The following is a 24035-nucleotide window of genomic DNA, read 5'->3' on the forward strand; positions in this document are numbered from 1 at the left end:
CAGCTACTAAATGCTAAAGAGTCATGCAGATACCTGATCTCTGAGCCAACCCTTCACATTTGTTTCCAAATTATGTTCAGTGTAGTCTATTTATTAATAAGATGGAAGGGAAAGAAAAGGGAAATATGGAATAAATCCTTCCTTGGTTTAATTAATTATTCTAAATGGTTGAAGTTTTAAAAATCAGAGTACGATAGTCACCTATCCAGAATGTGTGCCTCTAAGTTGCGGAAGTCTGAGGTTTCCTTGTTTGCAAACTCTGCCCTATCTTGGTGGTGGCAGTGAGTTGAGGGAGGGTTTGACAGATAAGCCCCATCCAGTCCCCAGGGTCATTACGTGAGTCCAACTCCCCCTACCCTTGCATCCACTACAGAAGGAAAGCTTCCAAGCATTGGAACAGACAAAAGGGCCTTTTATGAAGAGAAAGGCCTCTTCTATGGGCCTGTTGGACCCTCCCCTCCTCCCCTCTCACCTCATAGCGGTAGGGCCATGGCTGGGCCTTGAGGAAGAGAGCATTCCTGCCAGGAACAGATCTAAGAAGTCTGTTTGGCTCTAAGAGGTTGTATTGCTTTGTTTTGTTTTGGAGGGGTGCAGGATAGAGGTGGGGGCCCAGGGTAGAGGTGCTTGCCTTTTAAGTTTTTGGTTATTTCAGTTTATTCACATGCTAAGTCACTTCAGTTGTGTTCAACTCTTTATGACCCCCATGGACTGTAGCCAGCCGGGCTCCTCTGTCCATGGGATTCTCCAGGCAAGAATACTGGAGTGGGCTGCCATGCCCTCCTCCAGGGGATCTTCTTGACTCAGGGATCGAACTCACATCTCTCATGTCTTCTGCACTGGCAGATGGGCTCTTTAACACTGAGTCACCAATTTACTCACAAACTATTTTAAATATAGTTTGTATATTAAATATTCAGAAATATACAGAAAATATATACAGAAAATAATATACAGACACACCCATATACCTACATGTTGTTCATCAGCTATAGTCATTTGTCTTTGGACACTTCTGCTTCAGAACTCCAGGTTGCCACATTCTCTTTCTTAAAGAAATAAAATGTTAGAAATGTGACTGAAGATGTTCCCCACCTCCTCCCCTAACTTCCACCTCAGAGGCAGCCTGCCCATTTCTGTTATTTTCCCCTTATTTGTAGCCTCAAAAACAGTAGATAATTGTTTTGAGATTTAAAAATAAGCACAAAAGGCATTCTGTGGTCTCATTTTGAAAATTGCCACATTTGTCTTTCAAAATGTAACCACATTGTTGCCTAGAAATATTGGTCCATACTTTTAACTCTTGTTTAGCAGCTAAGTCCTGCCTGACTCTTTTGTGACTCCATGGACTGTAGCCTGCCAGGCTCCTCTGTCCATGGGATTCTCCAGGCAAGAATACTGCAGTGGGTTGCCATTTTCTTCTCTGTTGTTTGTAGAAACCTGTTCACCCATCCTTCTGCTAAAGACACTGAGAAGTGTTTTCAAGCACATGGCCGTGAGCAGACGTCTGAGATAGCTACACTTGAAATTGTTGTGTGAGTGCCGATTTGGTATGTAATTTCCAGCAGGTGACAACCTCTCTGCTTCTACTTCTTCAATCACAAAATGAGACCGCAGGAGAGAAAATGTGAGGACTTAGAAAAATTTTGAATGATAATTCTGAAGTGCTTCCAACACCCTAAAAGAAAGAAAACAATGTCCCTGATGGATATAGAGCTTACTTACAGCAGGGATGTAAAAGAAACTGTGGTGTCTTAGCAAGTTCATTACCCTAAAGATGATCAATCTGGACAGCTCTGCCTGCTCTGTGTGCCCCTGGGCCTGTCTGTTCACAATGAAGATCCAGACTGGGACCTTTTCTCAAGTCAGACCCCAAACCCAGAGGGCTCCCCCCACTCCTGTCCCTGAGCTTCTTGGAGCCAAGACGTGTAGGTCTGGTTGGGGCCCATCTCTGTGGCCACCTGCCTGCCCCGACCCTCCACCCCCTCCACCCCCCCACCCCCACCCCCCACTCCACACACGCACACTCCCACCCCCCTCACCCCCCACCCACCCCCGCGCCCCACGAGTTTTCCTGCCTCAGGCTGGTGGTAAGATTACATCACCAGGCTGGGCCTGGGGAGCACTTACATCTGAGGAGTGTAGATTTTCTTACCTTTCCTTTCCTTTTTCCCTTTTATCTTTATCTCTTTTGCTTCTTTCACTTAATAATGACACTATTGATACATTCCTACATTTCAGGGTACAAAATTTAGACCTCATATGAGGGGACGCGTAGTCCTTCACCTGTCACTTGGGGGCAGGTCAAATTTTTCTTTTTCTTTTTTAAAAGTTGAGTCTAAAAGTCAAGAACTCTAGAATTCAGGCAAAAGACATAAGGTAGAAGACAAGCCTTACTTGGAGAAAATTCTAGTCTCTTAAGTCAGCAACTTGGAGGAATAGAAGACCATGATTTGTGTCGAGGCAGTCCGAGCGAGGTTTGGAAAAGAATTTCCAAACACAGAGTATTGCAGAAAGGAGTGAGTTTATTAGAATAAAGAGCAGAGATAATGTGGGCACCAGAAGCACAGCAGGCCAACACCTCTTGACAGGTCAGGGAGAGTCCACGGGGCACTGTTAGAATAGCAGCCTGGCTCAAGGGACAGCCGACACTTTTCATGGGCAAGTAGCTAATCTTTATAGCCTTAAGACAAAGAAAATTCCTGCTGGAAGGTTGGCATTAGGTGATTGGATAGGGTGCTATAGGGTAGGTACTGGGGTGGGCATTTTTGGCCTGATGTGAGGTCAGGAAGCTTGTTGGTGATGATCAAGCAGGGCTTTTGGCAATGACTACAAAGGGTCTCAGTCAGTTCTGGAGGTGCCCTTGGTTCTGGGCGCCACTGCAGTGGCCTCGGGGCAGGACTCCACAGTTGGCTCTGTAAATCTGCACCACAGCAAGCCGTGTCTTGGCCCCACAGTGTCTCCATTCTGCTTTCATTTCTTCCAGTGTATGTGCCTGGAGAGGCAAGGTGGGGGAGATTGCATTCCATGCTCTTGTACAGGGTGAGCCGCCTCGAGAAAGCTGAGGAATAGCTGAGCCGGGGCTGCAGAGCAGGGGATACCGGGGGTGAATGGGCTTTCCCTGGATTCTTAGCAGGGCTTGATCCAAAGGCCCAGAAATTGAAGAGAACATGGCTAGAAGCCACATCTTGGTGATATATAGTGATCTGAAGACATGTGCAAAGACAATCATGAGAAGGAAAGTTAAGAGTGCCAGCTTTTCAGTCAGTCACACTCGGAGTCTAGTTCCAGACTGAACTCTCACTTGCTGTCTGACTCTGGGCAGAGGGTCTGACTTCTCTGGGTCCCATCCCTCACTACAGATTTGGGGTGTGCACCATGCCTGATGCCAAGAAGGCCCCCATATGCTTTCTTCCTGAATGATACTCTGCTGTGGACTCAGCTGGATGAACATGCCAAAGAGGCATGGTCCTTGTAGGGAGGGAAAAGTTTCTCCCCTACCCTCTTAGGGTCCCCAGCTGGGCCTAAGAATTAAACAGACAAAACACAGAGTAACAGGAGAAAAACATCCACATTTTATTAAAATTTTACATGTAGGCATTTCCCTGGGGGTCCAGTGGTTAGAACTAGGTGCTTCCATCCCTGGCCGGTGAACTAAGACCCCACAGGCTGCGTGCCCACTCCAGAAATATTTTACATGTACCTGGGAGACTTCACAGGAAAATGAAGACCTGAGAAGGTACCTAGAGCAGAAAGCTTATGTACCTTTTAGTCAAAGAAATGATAGATTTGTGAAGAAGTGACAAGGCCAAGGGCGTTGGGTTAGGGACAGTGAATTGTGGGGAAGTGACTGGGAGCGATATGGGGCAAATCTAAGATAAGGGTTATTTTAGTAAATGTGTTTGTACAGATCCATTTTGGCATTGACTTCCTCTCTGGTGATAAGGATGTTCTCTCCCTGGTACATGGAGGGCATCTCTCTCCCAAAAAAATTTATGGCCTATTTTTAGGTAGAAAAGGGCAGGTGCATCTGCTGTTTCTCAAGCACCTTCCATTCAAAATAGTCAATGTGCCAAAATGGCGTATTTTGGGGCGGCATGTCCTGAATTCTCTCCTCTAAACACGTGTTTTCTAAGTGGTCACCTGCAGAAATTTGCTTATCTCATGCTCCCAAGTCCTCTCATACTTCCTGACCAGGTTTATAGGAGAGGAGTTTGGCAATTCTTGTGTTCACATCCCAGTTCAACCAATTACGCAGGAGCTACATGACCTTAGGGAAGTTTCCTTATTTGTGAGATGGAATAAAAGTAGTAGTACCAACCTCAGAGATTGTCTGAGAAATAAATGAGTTGATAGTTGTTGCTGGCACGTAGCAAGTTCTCAGTAGTGTAAATGCTTTTATATTGATATATCAATAGTAGCTGATAGAATGACCAGTCCATCCATTTCTTGGTGACCAAGTATGGAATATAACTGAAGCCCCAGTGACACAAAGGTGAGCAGATTGGTCCCTGCCTCCTAGGAGGTCCTGGGCCGGTGACCAGACCTATAGATCATGGCAAGTCAGGGCTTCCATGGGGAAGGACATGGGCAGAGGGGAGGTGGGGTATGGTGATCCTAGAGGAGAAATGAGATGGAGCTGGGCCAGGTAACAAGAGGCTCTGAGTCTTGAAATATGGGATGGAGTTAGTCTGGCTGAGGGGAGAAGGGAAGGCTGTCCAGACAGAAAAGGTAACAGGAAAAAACAGGAGGCAGTTTGACAAATAAAATACAGGTATTTTTCAAAAATTATGTGAGTGCTCTCTGTTCAGGGCCCTAAGGAGAGTACTGTGAATAGACCAAGTTCTGTTCTCATTGCAATAGCTGACCCTTATACTCCACTTCCCAGTGTGCGGTATCCTCGTTTCCTACAAGGCACCCGTACTACTAGTCAACCGAATTCAGAAAAACAACAGGAGAGCCGTGAGTTTCAATTTTCCTTGGGGACCTATTGAGGATGACAGCCCATGAGACAGCCTCTCAGAAAGCTCTGTGGAACTGCTCCAAAGAGGTAAGGTGGAGGGGGGAAAGTCAGCATATCCATGATTCTGGCAAAAGGGGTAAGTGCAACCAAGGCCACATCTCAATAAAACGTGGCTGCCAGTCATGAGAAACACATGTGTTACTTAATAGTTTTAGTGCTTTTCTAAGAATGGGATGATGCAAGAGTTCAGGTTCATAAATCTCTCTCCTGAAAATATCTTAACTATCTGAACGCCTGCTCTGCCATTTTCCCAGAGCACAGAATGCCTCAGCTGCCATCTCTGCCTCGAAACCCTTTCACGGTATGCTGAAGGTCAGCAACTTCAGGAGCTAGTGACTTCATTCCTATAGAACCAGATAGCAAGCAACATTTTTTTTTTTTTTAATTATCATACTCCAAGCTCCATTTTACATTTAGGCTAACTGGGGAGACACAAATCTGATAACTTGGAGATCCTTAAAGTCCTAAGGAGCAGAGCTGGGGTTGACACCAGGGAGCCTGACTGCAGAGTCTGGTCTTAACCACTCTGCCGCCTTTAACGAGCTTGCTGACGTTCTCAGGACCTAGGACCTATTGCGGGAGCTACAGGTAGGTTTTCTGGGCTGGAGTAGGAGTTAACCACGGCAGAGGGATTATGACCAGTAGTTTGTGATGGGCCTTGAGTGCCAGCCTGCCAGGTACAGAATAACCTGGAAAAGGCAAGGTGGCGAGGGTTGGACACAGAAAAAACACCTCATGGAAAGTGTGGCAAGAATCTGGGCCAGAGATGACAATGCCGCCCTGGGATGCCGGGCGGCAACGGGATGCGAAGAAGGGGTCAGCTTCCTGCAGGGCCAGGCGCGGTGGCAGAGGCCAGCCTGGGGTGGGAGGTCGCTGCGCCCGGGCCGGCCAATGGCGGCGGGCTGGGCCGCAGCCCCTCCCTAGGGGCGGGGACGGGCGGGGCGAGCGCTGCGGGCTCGCCGGGGTACCAGCGCTGCCGCATCCCTGCCGAGCTCCTATCGCCGGCGGTCCGCCCACCAAGCAGCTCCAGCTCCGCAGCCTCGAGGCAGACCCGGGCAAGGCCTGAGGTCCAAACCAGAGCGCAGCGCAGTCCAGTTGGGGTGGGTGAAGGGCGGCGGCGGGGAAGAGGGTGGCTCAGCTCGGTCCCTCAGGGGGGGGGGGAGGAGGACGGGGCGTCGGATTTGGTTCCAGCCCCGGGGGTGGGGGTGTTGAGTTCTCTGACCACTCAAGATGGGGGATCAAATAGGGGGCGGGAGAGTAGGGTCGCCGCAGCACGGCTGCGCTCTGAGCTGGTGGAGAACGTAACAGGGCTCAAAACCCGGGACCCAGGCGGGGTGGGGGAGCGGGGAGGGAGGGAAGAGGGCCCTGGGGCCGGGTGGGGGGGGGGTGGCTGGAGATGGGTGTAAGCGTAGGGGCGCCTGGGTTCTGTTGCTTGCAGGAGGGAGCTATCCCTGGGGGCCGTAGCAGAGCGCGGCTCGTGCTCGAGTATGGGGGTGGGGGTACGGAGAGGATCCGGGCGCGGGGCTGGAGTGTGGGGGGGTGGGCTTCCCGGTCTGGGGATGCTGCGTCCTCCGGAGACTCAGTTTCCTCCTTTCTGGGGATGGGTGCGGGGAAGCGGGGCGCCGGGGCGGGCCAGGCTCTGAGAGCCGGAGGCGGCGGGGCGGGCGGGCGGCGGCGCGGGCGAGCGGGTGGTCGGCGCGCCTCTGACCGCATTCTGGGACGCGCAGGCGGCGGCGGAGATGCGGCGGCTCGGGGGCACCCTGCTCTACCTGCTGCTGGCGGCGGCGGTCCCCACGGCCCCCGCGCCGGCTCCGACGGTCACTTCTGCCTCGATCGAGCCCGGCCCGGCTCTCAGCTACCCGCAGGAGGAGGCCACTCTCAACGAGATGTTCCGCGAGGTTGAGGAACTGATGGAGGACACGCAGTACAAACTGCGCAGCGCGGTGGAGGAGGTGGGTGCGCCCGAGGGGCCTGCGCTCCGGGAAGCGCGAGGCGGGTGACAGTGGGGGCTGGCGAAGCAGTGCGCCAACCGCTGGCCAGGGTCCTCGGGTCCGCTAAGGGGCTGGGCACAGCCGGCAGCAGATTTCGAGTTATCTGGAGGCAGTGCAGGGGTGATCCCAAATCCCACCTGGTTCCTGCCAAAAGCTCTGGATCTGAAGCTGTCCACCCAGAGACACCGGCTGGACCCACCCATGGACAACTGGGGTCACCACCTGCTTGTAGGCTGCTGGCCATCACCTTACAATTAACTTCAGGTGTGCGGTTGGCCTCATCCTGTTTTAAGCGGATGCTTGCAAGGCCCCTGATATTCCAGCACTGTGATTTTGCAGAGGAGACTCCAGGTATCTCAAGTCCTAGCTTGTCTGTTGGGCTTTGAGCTTGTGCCATGTTCCCGAGAGACAATTAGGGTGCCATTCAGTTCAGTCGCTCAGTCATGTCCGACTGTTTGTAACCCCATAGACTGCAGCATGCCAGGCTCCCCTGCCGGTCACCAGCTTCTGGAGCTTGCTCAAACTCCTGTCCATCCAGTGGGTGATGCCATCCAACCATCTCATCCTCTGTCATCCCCTTCTCCATATGCGGACAAAAAGCTCTGAGCTGTGCTGGTAATCTGTCTGGGCTTCCCCTAATGCCATGTGGGGCAAAGAAGGGACCTCGGTATCTCCATCAGTGTCAGTGGGTGGTGGGTGAGAGGAGCAGGGGCAAAGTGAAAGGCCACCCCCCACTGCATTTCCAAGGGTGCTGTGGAGTCAGTCCTGGGCTCAGGGCCCTCCTCTGCCATTCACCATAGGGTGGTATTGGCCAAATCCTTTAACATCCTTTACCTCAGTTTTCCATGAGAATTAAATCTGTGATATGTGTGGCACCTGGAGTATAATAGATGTGCATATATAGCAGCTGTTAGTTATCAGATACCAGACATCTCGGGAAAACTTTGCCTGTTTCTTGCTTCCGTCGCCTCCCAGGTTCAAACGCTGTGGATGGCATCCTCTGTGATCAGCACGCAAGCATTGCCAGGGTTGCCTGGAGAGGAGGTGCAGATGGTCCAGCTCTCCCAGCCAGGTGGCCCCTGTTGGGCCTGACTCTGGCTGCAGCCTGTCTTTGGAGAGAAGCCAGCCATCCCAGGGAAGGAGTCAGTGAGAGATCAGATGTCTAGGCTGGATGGTCAGGTGCCTCCATGTCCCTGTTTCTCCACAGTGCATTTGAGCAAAGCCTCCAAAGCTGGCTCTGGTCTACTAGGCGAGGTGGCTTTTTCCTCCCACACCTGCTTAGTCTGGGGATCGCTCCCCTTCTTTCCCACAACAGTCGACCTGGTGGACCCTGGACACTGGTGAAGGAGACACTGGGTTGGAAGGTGGTTGCCTGGGTAGCTGTACCTGAACATCCACTGGACAGGCTAGATTCCAGATATAGACTTTGTTTCCTGTGAAAGCAAGAGAATCCTGACACGAAACAATGAAAGGGACAGGGGTGTCAGACAGGCCCCAGTGAATTTTAACTCTGCACCTTCACTGATTAAACTGAACACATCATCCTTGGTTCCAGAGCAAGTCATCTGCTTCCCTTCACTGGGTTCTAGGACTTTCCCTCCTGCCCACGGCTTCCTGTTGAGACTCATCAGGTCACCTCCCCATTTTTATTCAAGACTGAACTAAGATCCCATAAGGCACGCAGTGCAGCCAAAAAATAAATAGGGTTAAGTAAAATTGGTGCAATATAAGTTGCCCCTTCATGTCGCTGTTGTAAGGACTATGAGAAATTGCTGATTCTCAATAAATAATGGCTCTCACTGGCACTAATGGAAAAGAACCTGCTTGCCAGTGGAGGAGACATGAGACCCATGTTCGATCCCTAGCTCAGGAAGATCCCCTGCAGAAGGGTATGGCAACCCACTCCAGTATTCTTGCCTGGAGTATCCCATGGACAGAGGAGCCTGGTGTGGGCTACAGCACGCAGGGTGGCAGAGTTGGACACGACTGAAGCGACTTAACACCCAGACAAACACACTCATTATCATCATATTAATAGCACTAGTGTGAATGGTAACAGAAGAACCACTAGTGTCTGATATATAATAGAATCACAGTGGATTAGGGCTATTAGTATTAAGTTTTAAAAAGAGATTGCCAGAAAGCCCCTTAAATCTATAACACAGGATAATTGCTGTTTTCTTACTGTCCCAGTAAAGAACAGAAAAGGACATGTGTCCAGATGCGTTAATTGTTTACATAGTTGCATCATGAATCTGCTTTCAAGTAACTTCCTGACATTTAAAATATTCCAGCTGACTTCAAGCTGCTGGTTTCTCCTAAGGGAAAAAAGTTAACTCTGGTTATAGGATCATTCTTGAGAGGAAGCAAATCTTCAAATGGTTCAGTCTGGGCTGTTTGTTACTGATAAACATATTTTGAGGATAAAGCCACTCCCCACCCCTCCATTACCACGTCTGTAATGGGCATATTTTACAATAGAATGTTCTTATCAACTCGTTATTCCTAGGAAGAATGCCAACAGCAAGCCTGAATTTCTCTCTCCAGTTTTTCTTACTCTGTTCCTTTAACAAACACAGAGTTAACCAATTGTGAGTGCCATGTTAAATAATATTCACATTCCTCCTCTATGAAACAAGTCCTGTTGCTTCAGGCTTAGGTTTCTCTTGCTAGCAGCAGTAATAGTTGTGGCTGAAATTTCCACTGTAAGCTGTACTTCTAGTTTGTGGTGCCATGAAAGAGCTTTAGCTCATTCTGTTGGAATAACCACTGGTTGAGGAGGAAATGGCTTTATATAAAGACTATCTGCTCAGCCCAGAGCAAATTCTAAATTTGGTACCTTGTCAATTATATGTAAGCCAAACTGGAGGAGTCTGATTCCTATAGGAATTGTAAAAGCGCTGATGTTCTCTTCTTCTGGATTTAGTCCCTCTAGCATCCCCAGACTCCTCTTCTTTCCCAGCTGTTCTTTTCTATCACTAAACAGCCCAGGATCTCTCCCTTAAAACAAATTTAAAAAGCCTTTTTCTTCGTCTTAGGTCTCCTTTCTTCATCCGTTTCTCCTCTATTTTATTAGCAAACCCTTCAAACATATGTTATCTACTTCTGCCTTTTCCACCCCTACCCAGACATCCCCTGGCAAACTGGCTTCTTCTAAAACTGCTTTGTTTATTATACCTTTGCCGAATGGCAGATACTGGATCAAGTTCTCGGATTTCATGAGCTTTAATTCTTACATTTGTCCAATAAAGTAGAATCATCATCATTTTACAAACAAGAAAGCTGAGGTTTAGAGATATTGGGTTGACCAAAAAGATCATTTGGGTCTTTCTGTAAGGTGTTACATATTAGCCACCCCAGTATTTGGTATCTTGCCTAAGGTCACGTGGCTGCTTTGTGGCTGAGCTGGGACTTAACCCCATGTTCCCTGACTCCAGAATCTGGGTACTTTCTACTTTGTTGCCTTCGGATGCTGCTGGCGGCAACTTCTTGCCAAATCTAGTGGCGAGCTCTCAGAAGCCTGAGTTCTTCTAGATTTATTTGGAGGCCCCTCCAAATAGAAGACCCTCCCCAGATATAACTTCTGACTCTCAGCCTGCTTCTAGCTAGTTCTCTGACTCCATTCTTTTCCTTCTCTCGATTCTGTATTATGTCCCAGTTAGTCTTCAGAACCGGAGAAGCTGATGACACCCCACTCCAGTACTCTTGCCTGGAAAATCCCATGGACGGAGGAGCCTGGTAGGCTGCAGTTCATGGGGTCATGAAGAGTCAGACACGACTGAGCAACTTCACTTTCACTTTTCACTTTCATGCATTGGAGAAGGAAATGGCAACCCACTCCAGTGTTCTTGCCTGGAGAATCCCAGGGACGGGGGAGCCTGGTGGGCTGCCGTCTATGGGGTCACACAGAGTTGGACACGACTGAAGTGACTTAGCAGCCGCATCAGTCTTCAGAACTTACTGCAGCTCCCCATTGCTTGGTGCAGAGGTTCTTACCCGGGGGTGAATACAGGGGAGGGAGTATCTCAGAATCATCTGGAAAGCTCATTGTTTTGTGGGGTGCCCCCTCCAGAAATTTTAATTTGGCAGCTCCAGATATGTAGATATTTTTTTAAAGCATTGGGCATGACTCTGAGGTACCCTTCTGGTTGAGAACTAGGCTAACACCATCTGCTTTAGAACTATACCCTGGATCCATCTGTCAGTCTGTCTCTGCTTCATCACCATCATTTTATCCATTTGGGGTCCAGCATGGACCCCTTGCCCTAGCCCGTGACACTCCGTTCTCATCCAGGCTGTCACCGTTTTGCCTCCGCTATGCTCCTCTCTATCCAGCTCATATCTGTCCTTTGAGACCAGCCCAATCATGGCTCGCCTCCACCTGGAAGCCTTTTTCCTCTCTTCTCTGAACCTGACTGACTCTAGAGACTTTCATAATCATCCTCAAACTAGCTTGTGTGAGGATGCCCTATCTCCCCAGTAAAAGCACAGGCAGAATCTTATACTAGGAAAAACACGTAATTTGGGGTCGGACCGACCTGAGTTCTAATCTAAGTTTTGCCACCTACTAAGAATGTGATGACCTTAGACATTCCTCCAGTTTCGTCAACCTCATTTTCTTCATCTGCAAATGAGGCAAATAATACTTCCTCATAGAGTTGCTGTGAATACGCAAGGAGATATGGAAGGGACTGGTGCAATGGCTCAGACATAGCTGATGCCCAGGCATGGAGGCAGTGATCAGGTTTCAGATATGTCAGGAGTTATCTCAGGGTCAAACACAGTGCACGGTGGCAGCTGACCAAGTCCTTGTTTGGTTTTCTGGGCTTTCTGCTGACTAGATGTTCTTCACACTTCTGATGCAGTGCCTCTGTGTTCCATTGAGACGTGGGAATTCTTTCCCCATGTATCTCCAGCTCAGCGAACCTGGTTGGGAAAGATTGGAAAAGATGGGCCTCTTGTAGTATATAAGGGAATAGAAAACAGTAATTTTTTAAAAAATAGTAAAATCCTTTTTGAGGATTCATTTAAAGGAATAAAAATAGCCGAGAGTCAAGACTGCACTGTTGGAAAATTGCCAGCCACCAGTGACAGCTTCTCTTTGTGTCTCTCATTTTAAATTCCTAGAGAGAGTGTCTGGTTGGCTCAGCTAGTCCATGATGTGGCTTCTGTTTAAGTCCAATCAGCTGTGGCTGGTCCAGTTGTCACCTGCCCACTCATCAAGTGTGGGTCTGGAAGTGGGTACAGATTCAATTTGGCTGATGTGTCTGGTATAGATGTCATGGAGGCTCATGATATGAGGACAGTGGCCTCAGAAACCTGGCATCAGCAAAGAACACTTGTGTAAGAAGGGCCAGAAGAAGGGTGTACCACGGAATGAGTCATCTGAACCTCAACAGGGGTCTCTCTCGTACTCAGAGGGTGGATGGGGGAGGACTCATAACTGTGATCCTACCAGTCATGGGGAAGGGGCTAGGTTGGTTCCCCAACCCCAGTCAGCCCTGCAACAAGGATTTGGGAGCAAATAATTTATTTGCGGGGCTTCCCCAGTGGCTCAGCGGTAAAGAATCTGCCTGCAGTACAGGAGCCACAGGAGACACGGGTTTGATCCCTGGGTCAGGAAGATCCTCTGAAGGAGGGCGTGGCAACCCACTGCAGTATTCTTGCTTGGAGACTCCCCATGATCAGAAGAGCCTGACAGACTACAGTTCGTAGGGTTGCAAAGAGTCACACACAACTGAAGCGAATTAGCATGCGTGTAATGTGATGTGATCCCAGAAACACTAGGAGGAAGTAGGAGAGTGAGATGGAAAAGGAAAAAGGCAGCAAAGGCTGTGCTGATGAGCAGGTGACTTCTAGGGACAACTAGGGTTCCATCTTTCTGAGGTCCTTGGAGAGAGAGAAACTGTCCCACTGAACGGAGAGGGCACTGGGGTACTTACCCTCATAGGCTCTTCTTCACTGATTGAGGGTTGTCCCTGGGGTGTTCACTACCTAACACTTGGTGCTTGTGCAGACTGAACACACTTCTGTAGTCAGAGAATGCTCTCAAAGAGAAACAGAGTTGGTTGCTGGCATGTATGGGAATTGAATGTGAGTGACCTCCTGATTAGGACGTGGGGAGATGGGAGCAGCGCCAAGAGCATCTCTCAGGGGTCAAGATTGCTCAGTGGGGGCGTTCTGAAATCCCAACTCTGCCCTTCCCTGGGAATCTTGAGAACTAACCTAGTCTTCCTGAGCCTCAGTTGCCCCACTTGTGAAATGGGGACATTAACACCCACCCCATAGGGAGATTGTGAGATGTAAGACGATAATATATGAAAACATTTAGAACAATGTCTTGTTCTACTCAGTCCTCAGTGGTACTTATCAGCAGCATCATTGTTATTGCAGAAGAGGAAAAGAGTAGTTTTTTTTCTAATGGACTCTGGTATGTATCAGGAGAAAACAATATTGCTCATTAAATTCATTGATTTAATTAGATGGAAGCCGAAGAGGCTGCTGCTAAAACATCATCAGAAGTGACCCTAGCACACTTACCTCCCAGCTACCACAACGAGACCAACACAGAAACCAAGGTGGGAAATAATACCATCCATGTCCACCGAGAAATTCACAAGGTAAGTCATGGCCGGCGCGTCCTCCTTTCTTCAGTGCCCAGTCCCATCAGAGGACTAAGATGTGGCCTGTGTTCTCTTTAAGAGAGTCTGCTGTGCAGATGTTTACATATTTGATATACAAGTCAAAAATACACATAAAGATGGTAAAATACAGGTTAAAAGCCAGAGGGAGTGAGGGAGATTATTTAAAGGGGAATAAATTGCTTTTGCATTGAAGCAATAAATTTAACTCTAGTCTTCCTGCCAGTCCAATTGCAAAGGAATGTTCAGGGATTTTTATTACTTGAAAAAAGGAAGCAAATAAGTGTTTAGAGAAAGACGTTCCCAGTATTGAATTTGAGGAATTTATCTCACAGGTTTTTATCTGTGATTCAGTAGAGAGGTGAAATAGAGTTCATGTTGTGGTGAATAGATCTTCACCATCTCCTTAGGAGGAGCTCAGATGTGATATACTCAAGTCTTCAGAATGGAAAACCTCTATTGCTACAAGATGAAACATTCATATGTTTGCTGGCTATCCATTCACAATTTTCCAGTGGCCTGTTTTCCAACCTACCGTACGTCTAAGTGTCTCTTGGTCCAGAATCTTGCATGAGGAGTGAGCAGGCTTGTTCTCAATCTGATTTGAGAAAGAAAACGTTGCAAAGGAAGGTGGCATTCACTTGCCCCTAGCATGCGATGTCTCCAGGGTGACTTTGGTAGGACTTTGAGATCAAATCATGTGGCCTGTTTTCTCTTAAACAGAGTCTGGTGTGCAGATGTTTGGGTCATTGTTAGAGGCTGTAAAATTGACCTCTGATCTCATCTCAAGGCCTGTGCACAAGGCCATGAAGATTCTCACAAAAGCGCCTTGCTTTTGTTCAAGTGTGCAGGTAATGACTGAGCTGACACAATAGCATTTCTGTGCCATAGCGGATTAAAGGGTCAGTTCTCATGGGCCATTGCCCTGACTATAAAGTAGCCTTTGTGTGGCGCTAGTCCCACTGCGTACTCACAGCCCCAGCTCCAGAGCACACCCCTCGCATCAATGAATGAGCCACCTGCCAAACAGAATCCTTTAGCATTGCTCATCTGAAGACTGGAGAATTCCAGTCTTTGTCTCCAAAAGTGATTATTTTATTCCTGCCAAAACCAATATTCAGTCATCCTTTCTGACAATAATTAGCCAGTAGGTTTGGCTGCTTCTTGAATTTGCTCCTTGTGAATATCAGAATAACCAAGTATGTGTACTGCCAGTAACGAGTATGATTTTCAACTTTGTGACCCTCACTAACCATGTTTATGAAATAGGAAAATCAGCATCTGTAATACCTTATGGTGTGGTGGGGGCCAAATGACTTAAAGTGTGTGAGAGTTGTTGTAAACTGTAAAGCGCTATGCAGCAGCAAATTGTTCTTACTGTTAATATTACTGTTGTTCTTATGGTGAAGTTACGGCATCCGCATGGTGTAGTAATTCTTGAGTGGGTTCCATGGAGCTCCTGTCCTGCCTGATGCTTTATAAAAGAAGAGCTCAGTGGTGAAACATGTTTGGAAAACGTTGTACATATTTCTCTTCCTAGGGATACAAAAATGCACCTTAGTGTAATAAAACCTCAGAGAAGTCCCTGGATCTTTACATACAGGACTGTATAATTTTAAAAATACATAGCATTGATTAATCTTGTGAAAATCTGGTATAAAAGGAAGAAGACATCATTTCTTTGCTGGAGAGAGGAATTATTTACATAAAAAAATTTAAAGTATGTTGGTGAAGACATGATCCTTATGCTCCAGAACTGGAATTAGAACTGGAATTTGATCCACTGTTGCACATTAGGCTAAGAGTTTCCACTTTGTTTTGGCTGCGGACGCCTGTGATATTAGAGCTGGCAGGAACTTTAAAGATGGCCTAGAAATGAGAAAACTGTGAATCAGAGAACAGAAATGATTTGTTCCAGGTTGCATACTAGACGGTTGTTGGTGTCTGAGCCAGGGATCAAAGAACACTGATCCCCTAGCTCCTGAGGTTCTCTCTGTTCTTTTATCACCAACATGAGGGTTAGACATGGCCTTGGATGGGGTGAGAGTGGCCTGAGTTTCAATCAGGCTTCCAATCAGGCTTCTAAGGCTCAGCTTTGAGGTGCCCACTCTTGGATACAGAAGCCAGGCAGACAGTAGCTAAAGGAATACAGGGCCAGGCCTCCTCTCAGCGTACTTAAGCACTTACTTTTTTTTTTTTTTAACTTTTTATTTGTACTAGAGTATAGCCAGTTAACAATGTCGTGATAGTTTCAGGTGGACAGCAGAGGGACTCAGCAATACATACACATGTATCCATTCTCCCCCAAGTTCCCCTGGCATCAAGGCTGCCACATAATTAAGCAATTTCTTGAGGAAACAAAACAGTTTCCCAGAATCAGGGAGGGGCTGCTCTAGCTAAAACCTGCTTCCTTCACTACCCAGGCCTGTAGTTGTTGAAAAGAAAGTTGACTTGGAGCTTCAAATGAATAAGCCCCAAGAATGATAAAAATAGCTAGTGTTAAGTGTTTGCGAGGTGATAGGCTGTGTGCTGCGTGCTTTACACAGACTTCCTTGGTCCTCCCCTTGGCAGCCCCATGCTGTAGACTCTGCTCTGTCTCTTAATCACTATCTGATGCTGCTGGTGGAGCTCAGAAACATAGGGAGGAGTGGGCATTCTGTGTACTTTGACAGATGCTCCTGCTTCAGAAAATAGAAAACATCAAAACAAAAAACCAACAACTTGGGGGATTTGTCCAGAATCCCCTCTATTTCACACTCACTGTCCCTGTTCTCCTGTAGATCACAAACAACCGGACCGGGCAGATGGTCTTTTCAGAGACAGTCATTACGTCGATGGGAGATGAAGAAGGCAAAAGGAGCCACGTGAGTTGCCGTCTTCCTTGCACTCTCATCCTGATGCACACGTTCCCTTGCTGAGCCTGGCAAAGGTGCCCCAGACTTCACACCATGGGCAGAAAGCGGGGAGCTCCCGTGCACCTCTCCTGCCTGGTATCTGCCTAGTATTCCCCAATTCCTACATTTACGGCCAGACAGATGCAGTCCAGTAACAGTCTCTGCTTCCATGTACTTTGCTTCAGAAATGGCAGGACATGGCAAATTCCGTTGTCATTTGCACGGCTGCTCTCGGCCTTGAAAGGGGAACACTGAAGGGTCGGGTGTATTGGTTGGGGGTTTCTGGTAACAAGACCTGGTGCCTCTAACCTGAAAATCGCCTAAAGCCGCTGGCCAGACCCCCACCCTTTATGATCCCAGGCCTGGTCTGGCAGTTTGAGAGCAAGAAAACTTCAAGTGAAACCCAGTGGCCCAAGAGAAAGGTGTCCCTGTGCTCCAGCCTTCATGCTTGGGCCCCTTATGCTTGCACTTGCTACTCAGTAACCTGTTGCTTAGTCCAGAGGTGGGCTGCTCCTTAGAGAATTATAGATTCTGAACGACGAGAGGGGCGTCATTTCATAGAAGGAAGGCCTGGCACAGGTTGGAGGGTGACCCAGGATGCCACTGGTCTCCAGACTTCCAGACCAGAGGTGACTCCGCTGCACCTTGTCTTCACAAAGAGGTGGCTGGTGAGGAGCCGACAGGGTGGCTGCCGTGTGATTTAGTCCATTGTATGAAGCGCTTCCTCTGTGGGGCTGGAGATGGTCAGCCTCTCTGTGCCCAGGAGCTTTATGCAAACTTCCCACCACATGTTCCTCCCTCTGCGGTGCCTAATGCATCCCCAGCCTTCCGAGGGGATCAGGGATATAACCTGACCCTTTGTGGCCTTATCATAAGAGAAGCAGTGTACCCATAACCACTAGGGAGGTGGTGTTACTGTGGTTGGTAGTCAATGGGTTCTTTTTTAAAAAACAAATTTACTTATTTTTATTGAAGTATAGTTGATTTTCAGCATTGTGTTAGATTCTGGTATATAGCTAAGTGATTCAGTTATACGCACATATCTATGTATTCTTTTTCATATTATTTTCCATTAAGGTGTATTACAGGATATTGAATATAGGTCCTTGTATTATACAGTAGGACCTTGTAGTTTGTCTTTTTATATAATAGTTTGTATTTACTGACCCCAGCCTCCTAATTTATCCCTCCCCACCCCCTTTCTCCTTTCTATGACTGTGAATCTGTTTCTGTTTTATAAATGAGTTCATTTGTATCATATTTTAGATTCCACATGTAAGTGATATCATACGGTGTTTGTCTTTCTCTTTCTGACTTCCCTTAGTATGATAATCCCTAGTTGCCTCCATGTTACTGCAAATGGCATTATTTTATTCTTTTTTTGGCTGAGGGTGGTATCTTGTAACTTTGATTTGCATTTCTCTAAGAATTAGTGATGTTGAACATGTGCCTCTTGGCCATCTGTATATCTTCTTTGGAGAAATGTCTAGTTAGGTCTGCTGCCATTTTTGATTGAGTTATTTTTTATTATTAAATTATGTGAACTTTTTGTAAATTTTAAAAAGTAAGCTTTTGTTTATCACATCGTTTGCAAATATTTTCTCCCAGTCCATAGGTTGTCTTTTCATTTTGTTTATGGTTTCCTTTGCTGTGCAAAAGCTTGTAATGGGATTTAACAGTTTAAATCCCATTTATTTATTTTTGATTTTATTTCTATTGCCTTGGGAGACTGAGCTAAGAAAATATTGGTACAGCTTATGTCAGAGAATGTTTTGCCTATATTCTCTTGTAGGAATTTTATGGTCATGTCTTACGTCTAAGTCTTTAAGCCATCTTGAGTTTATTTTTATGTATGATGTGAGCGTGTGCTGTGACTTCACTGATTTACATGCAGTTGTCCAGCTGCCCCAACACCACTTGCTGAAGAGACTGTCTTTCCTCCATTGTTCCCCATTGTATGTTCTTGTCTCCTTTGTTGAAGATTAATTTCAGTAGGCATGCTTTCATTATATTGAGATATGTTCCTTCTATACCCACTTTGGTAAGAGTTTTTTAATTACGAATGGATGTTGAATTTTATCAAATACTTTTATGCATCTGTTGAGATGATCATGCGATTCTTGTCTTTTCTTTTGTTGATATGGCACATCACATAGATTGATTTGCGATGCTGAGCCATCCTCATGACTCTAGGATGAATCCGACTTGACCATGACGTAAGATCTTTTTCTGTGCTTTTGGATTTGGTCTGCCAATATTTTGTTGAGAAGTTTTGCATCTATATTCATCAAAGATATTGGCCTGTAATTTTCTTTTTTGGTATTGTCTTTGTCCGATTTTGGTGTCAGGGTGTTGGTAGCTTCATAAAATGACTTTAAGGCTATTCTCTCCTCTTCAATCTTTTGAAAGAGTTTAAGAAGGATCGGTGTAAGCTCTCTGTATGCTTGATAGAATTCCCCAGTGAAGCCATCTGGTCCTGCACTTTTGTTTGCAGGAAGGTGTGTGTTTTTTGTTTTTTTTTTTTAATACAGGTTCTATTTCACTTCTAGTGCTCAGTCTGTTCAAATTATCTATTTCTTTTCAATTCAGTTCTGATGGCTATAACTTGTCTATTTCTTCTCAGTTGTCCAATTTGTTGGCATATAATTGTTCATAGCATTTTCTTATGGTCTTTATATTTCTGCAATATCGGTTGTGATTTCTCATCTTTCACTTCTTATTTTGTTTATTTGGGTTCTCTTTTCATCTCGGCAGGTTTCGCTAGAGTTTTGTTGATTTGTGTTTACCCTTTCAAAGAACTAGCTCTTGGTTTTATTGATTTTTTCCTATTTTTATTTATTTATTTTTTTGATTTTTTCCTATTTTTAAAGAATTTCTCTTTTATTTCTTCTCTAGTCTTTATTATTTTCTTCCTTCTGCTAACTTGATGGGTTCTTTTTGTTTGTTTTTGACACAGTAGTCAGACATTTACTACAGGCAGGGGGAGTCCAGCCAGCTGTGTATGATAGTGCTGACCCCCCATTCAAGGGACCTGGGAGCTGGTGGGGGGCAAGCCATGTGGTGAAATGGAAGGAGACCCAGTGTCACAGGCTGGAAGCATGAGTTTGTCACTTATAAACTAGGTCACCTCATTTCCCCCATCTTTTAATGAGGCAATGATTTTCACCATCTCTCCCAACTCTGAAAGCTCAGAAGCCTGTGAAGGAAAGATAGGATTGACTAAGGTCAAGAGAGAGGAAAGGCCAGCTTTTGAAGGTGGAAGAAGAAAGAGAAAGAAAGAGAATAGGAGGGGGAAAAAAAAAAGACAAAGAGATGGTACCAAGAGGGAAAAGCTTTAGAGTATTCCAGATTTAAGTCTCTGTGAGAGAACAGGGGAAACACAACTCTCAGGGATGTGGATTACAAAAAAGCTTTTGTGTTCAAGATAAAAAGGTGTATGATTGTATGATTGCATAGTTTTGTTCTGGGAAGCCTCCCAGAGCCCAGAGGGCAGCAGCACTGCTGTGAGCATCTTTGTAGCTGCTGGAGGCCCTGATATACATCCCAAGCTCCCTGCTCTGCCCTCCAAGTAAGGCAGTTTTGTCAGGCTTGGAGCACTATGGCAGGGGGAACCAAGCTCTGAGATTGGCAGGTCAGTGAGAGACAAGATCTCCAAGATGCCAGGAGTGTACACGGGTCAGGGGGCAGCTGCTGCACTTGTGTGCTGCAGCCTCCAAGTGTGTGCCAGTTTTCCGGAGTCTGCACAGCCTGTGTGTCCCTGCTCTGGGCTCAGCTGGGGGGCCCAGAATTCCCAGGGCTGCTTTTGCAGGTCACATGTTGATTGTGAGATGGAGGACCTGCAGGTCCCTGGGCGGTGCATAACCTGAACCCCTGTGTGTGATGGTCCTGAGAATGCAGGAGGGTGACAGGAGGAGACACATCCAGGAAACCCAGGAGGTGGAGACTCACTGAGTTTTTCCAGATTCCTGCACAGGCCCTTGGGATCTTAACTCAGCAAGTTTTTCTATGAGAATAAACTCCAATTTGATTGACTAGGAGAGTGACCCGGGGCATCTGATGCTTGACTGGCCGGTGCCTGCTGAATCGCCTGGGGTCTTGAGAGAACAGACTAGAGACTTTACAGGGCGCTTGTGAAAGGGAGGTCATGTGGCAAGAGCAAGGGTATGTTACCGCAGAGCCTCGCTTGTTGTCGAGTGTCTTGCCAAGAGTCAGAGAAACAAGGTCTGGTTTCAGATGCCCACAGAATTCTTGTATTCGAATCTTTGTGTCTGAGTGGGAAGCCGTAAAGATTAGATTGCCTCCAGAGGCATGAGAACGGCCGAACATCGTCACCACTGTCCCATTCCATAGTTTGGCAATTTAATGGTTTTTACGGTTGGCTCTGGAAAACGCGTTATGTGCGGATGAAGCATTCTCTGGGTTGGAAAAGGGAAGCTTGCCTCTCAAAAGGATAAAAAATCATAAGCTGTTCAAACCTTAAACTACTATAAATAGAGGCTGAATTCTCAGGATTTAAAGCTCCCAGATGAATTCAATTAAACATAACCACCAAACACTCCATATTTTCCTTTCTTCAGATGCTGGGATGTGTATTCATACATATGGTAACCCGAGCAGGCCCATGGAAAGTCACAGACAGTAACGCTGTATGGCCGTCTAGAAAACCTAGCACAGTACGTGCAAGGCATTGGTCTGTTTTTGCTTTCACACTCTAAAGGGGAAAGGGACACAGAGGCTTGTTATTTCATCTGAGCGCACGGGCGACTGTGATATGGTCTGACGTCTTTCTGTGAGGCTTTTGTGCGGAGCCCTCCGTCTGTCTCCCTTGATGGGCCACTGGGTGGGCTGACCACGGCTGTGCTGCTGTCATGCAGTGGGTTAGGAGGGAAGCGGTGTGTTGGAAGCCGGAGAGCAGATAAGCCATTATGCACACATACAAGGCTTTTGTTTATAACCGTGTCCCCAAATATGAAGCATCTGGCCCAATTACCCAAGGCACCACTTTGAAGGGACGTGTACTCTCATTAAGACATCCTCAGAGCTCAGCACATTGTGCATCTGTTGTCTTTTTTGTTTTCACATTAGAGTATGATATAAAATATCCTACATAATAAGGTATTTTCTCCAGCTGAACGTACCTTATTTGAACCCACTGTTTCAATCACATACAACCAGCTCCAAGATACTTCTTGAAACTTCTGAGGGCCTAGGTAGACAAATTTCACTACCAGATTTGTCCAGATAGTAATGATTTGAGTAATCCCATGGTTTCCTTGTCCAAGAGAATGATCAGGATAGACGGCAGACTGTGGAAAATGGAGATGGACTTCTCCACCAGTGTGAACTCATTGTCGTCTTCTCTGCTGTGAAGATGCTTTGTTATCTGTGTTCAAGTCTGGGGGAAGACAGATGGTCAGTGTGGCTGGACTTCAGGATTTGTTTGTTTCCTGTTGAACAGTAAACATCCTGTTACTTCAAAGCCCAGAGAGACTCAGCAAGAGTGTGGGCAGAGAAAGTGTGTTGAATGGCGTCTTTCCCCAGGAGACCTTGGGTTCTTCCTTGCCCCCAGCTCGTTCATTTATCACAGAGTAACTGCAGGTGAGGGGCTGGCTTTGTCTGGTCCCTCTGCCATGATGTCTGAGGCTGAAGTTGCCTTTATAGATTTCATGGAATTACAGAGGGCACCATGCTGACCAGTCACTGGGGTTTATTTTAACAGAAATGCATTAGTGGAAAGGCACAGGTTCCTTGCAGTAGTCCGCAACCTTTTTGGCACTAGGGACCTGTTTCATGGAAGACGATTTTTTCCGTGGTCCAGGGTGGGGGAGGATGGTTTTGGAATGATTAAATGCATTGCATTTATTGTGCACTTTATTTCTATTATTATGACATCAGTGTCACCTCAGATCTTCAGGCATTAAATCCTGGAGGTTCGGGATCTCTGCCTTGGAGAACTTTGTTCAGTACCCAGAGGTTCAGCCTCCTGGAGAGTTCTTTTGGGTGTATGTTGGGGGGCTGGGTGCATTGCCAAGTCCCGGGAGAAGCCCTTCTCTATCTGTCAGTCTGGGGGCAGAGTGAAGTCTGAACAAGGTGTGAGGCTCACCTAGGTTCAAACCTATCCGAACCCTCACACGCTTTGTCCTCTGTGGTTCTGTTTCTTTCTTTATCCAGTGAAGCTAACCATCCTCGGTTCACAACATTGGGTGAGAGTCTTTAAGGAGAGGTTTTTAAAGCTCTTTGCGTGAGGCTCATTATTACCAAAAAGTAATTAACACAGGGTTCTAACTGGCTTCTCCCCTGGGTCCCAGGAACCTACTGCAAAAGTGGAATTCCCCTGGAAGCTGAAGCTGTGTTTCAGGACTCCATGGGCCTCTTCCCACTGCTGTTTGTGGCCTGGGGCTAAGTTCTCTAGAGCCATGCCTCACCCTCTGAGTCATGCATTTTGCTAGAGGCTTGTGCTCCCTGTTTTGAGCCTGACTCACCCTGCATTTCTTGTTCTTATGAGTCATAAGTGACTTGTTTGGGTATTAGCGATACAAACAGAAGGAAAGATGGGCCTAATGAATGAGAAGAAGCATAAGTGATGTTCAGGTGCTAACAAGATCCCGGATGGGGCCGGGTTGGCAGGATGCATCTTGGTTTCTATGGAAAACAACACGCTTGTGGGTCTAAAAGTGATGGCGTAGTCTCTTGTGAATGTGCAGTTCCACAGTCCTGCAACCAGACACCTGGGTCCTTTTGTGTGTCTAGGTTTCTATTTTGTACTAACTTAGTAATTTCTGACCAAGCATAAGGCCCTTATGCCTTCATCCAGTAGGAAAAAATTATAGGGAAAACTGAAGAGCTCTGAATCATTCTGAAAAATGGATAAGCAGTCCCCGAATAAATAAAGTCGATCCAAGTCAGGAGTGTTTAAGGAGTAGGCATTTCTTTTTGAGCTATAACCTGGCTATATTAAATTGTACTCTCCTCAACCTAAATATCCTTCAAGAAGGAATTTGTGATTCCACATGCAAAATCAAAATACTGTGAAGTTCATAAACCAGTTTCACACAGGTTTCATATATGTTGATATAAAAGGTTGTCTTCAGTGAAACATTAAGTGAAGAAAAAGCAATTGTAAAGCAATATATTGCTTTACATATATGACGGTATATTTAAGATATATTTGATATACGTGCATGCATTCTCAGTGGCTAAGTCATGTCTGACTCTTTGCGACCCCCTGGACTGTAGCCCATAGGCTCCTCTGTCCATGGAAGTGATTTCCCAGGCAGGAATACTGGAGGGGGTTGCCCTTTCCTTCTCTGGGAGATCTGACCAGGGATTGAACCCACATCTCCTTCATTGGCAGGGGGGTTCTTTACCTCTGAGCCACACGGGAGCTCATATTTTATAGATACAGTTTATCTCATTTTTTAGAGAAAAAAGTATACATTAAAACACTTGGCAAAATGTATATAAAATCATTACTAGTAGTTACCTCTGG

General features: G+C 46.6%; 1 protein-coding gene across 1 annotated transcript in view; it reads left to right on the forward strand.

Moving 5' to 3' along the window:
• Nucleotides 1–5983: 5983 nt before the first annotated feature.
• Nucleotides 5984–24035, forward strand: part of DKK3 (dickkopf WNT signaling pathway inhibitor 3) — a 50276-nt gene continuing 32224 nt past the window's right edge. Inside the window, exons 1-4 of the mRNA XM_010830620.1 lie at nucleotides 5984–6120; nucleotides 6748–6972; nucleotides 13494–13631; nucleotides 16433–16516. Of these exons, the coding sequence (XP_010828922.1) occupies nucleotides 6760–6972; nucleotides 13494–13631; nucleotides 16433–16516 (435 nt within the window). The 5' untranslated portion in view covers nucleotides 5984–6120; nucleotides 6748–6759. The remainder of the gene's footprint in view (nucleotides 6121–6747; nucleotides 6973–13493; nucleotides 13632–16432; nucleotides 16517–24035) is intronic.

Source organism: Bison bison, unplaced genomic scaffold, assembly GCF_000754665.1.
Source record: "Bison bison bison isolate TAMUID 2011002044 unplaced genomic scaffold, Bison_UMD1.0 scf7180017864518, whole genome shotgun sequence".
NCBI lineage: Eukaryota > Metazoa > Chordata > Mammalia > Artiodactyla > Bovidae > Bison > Bison bison.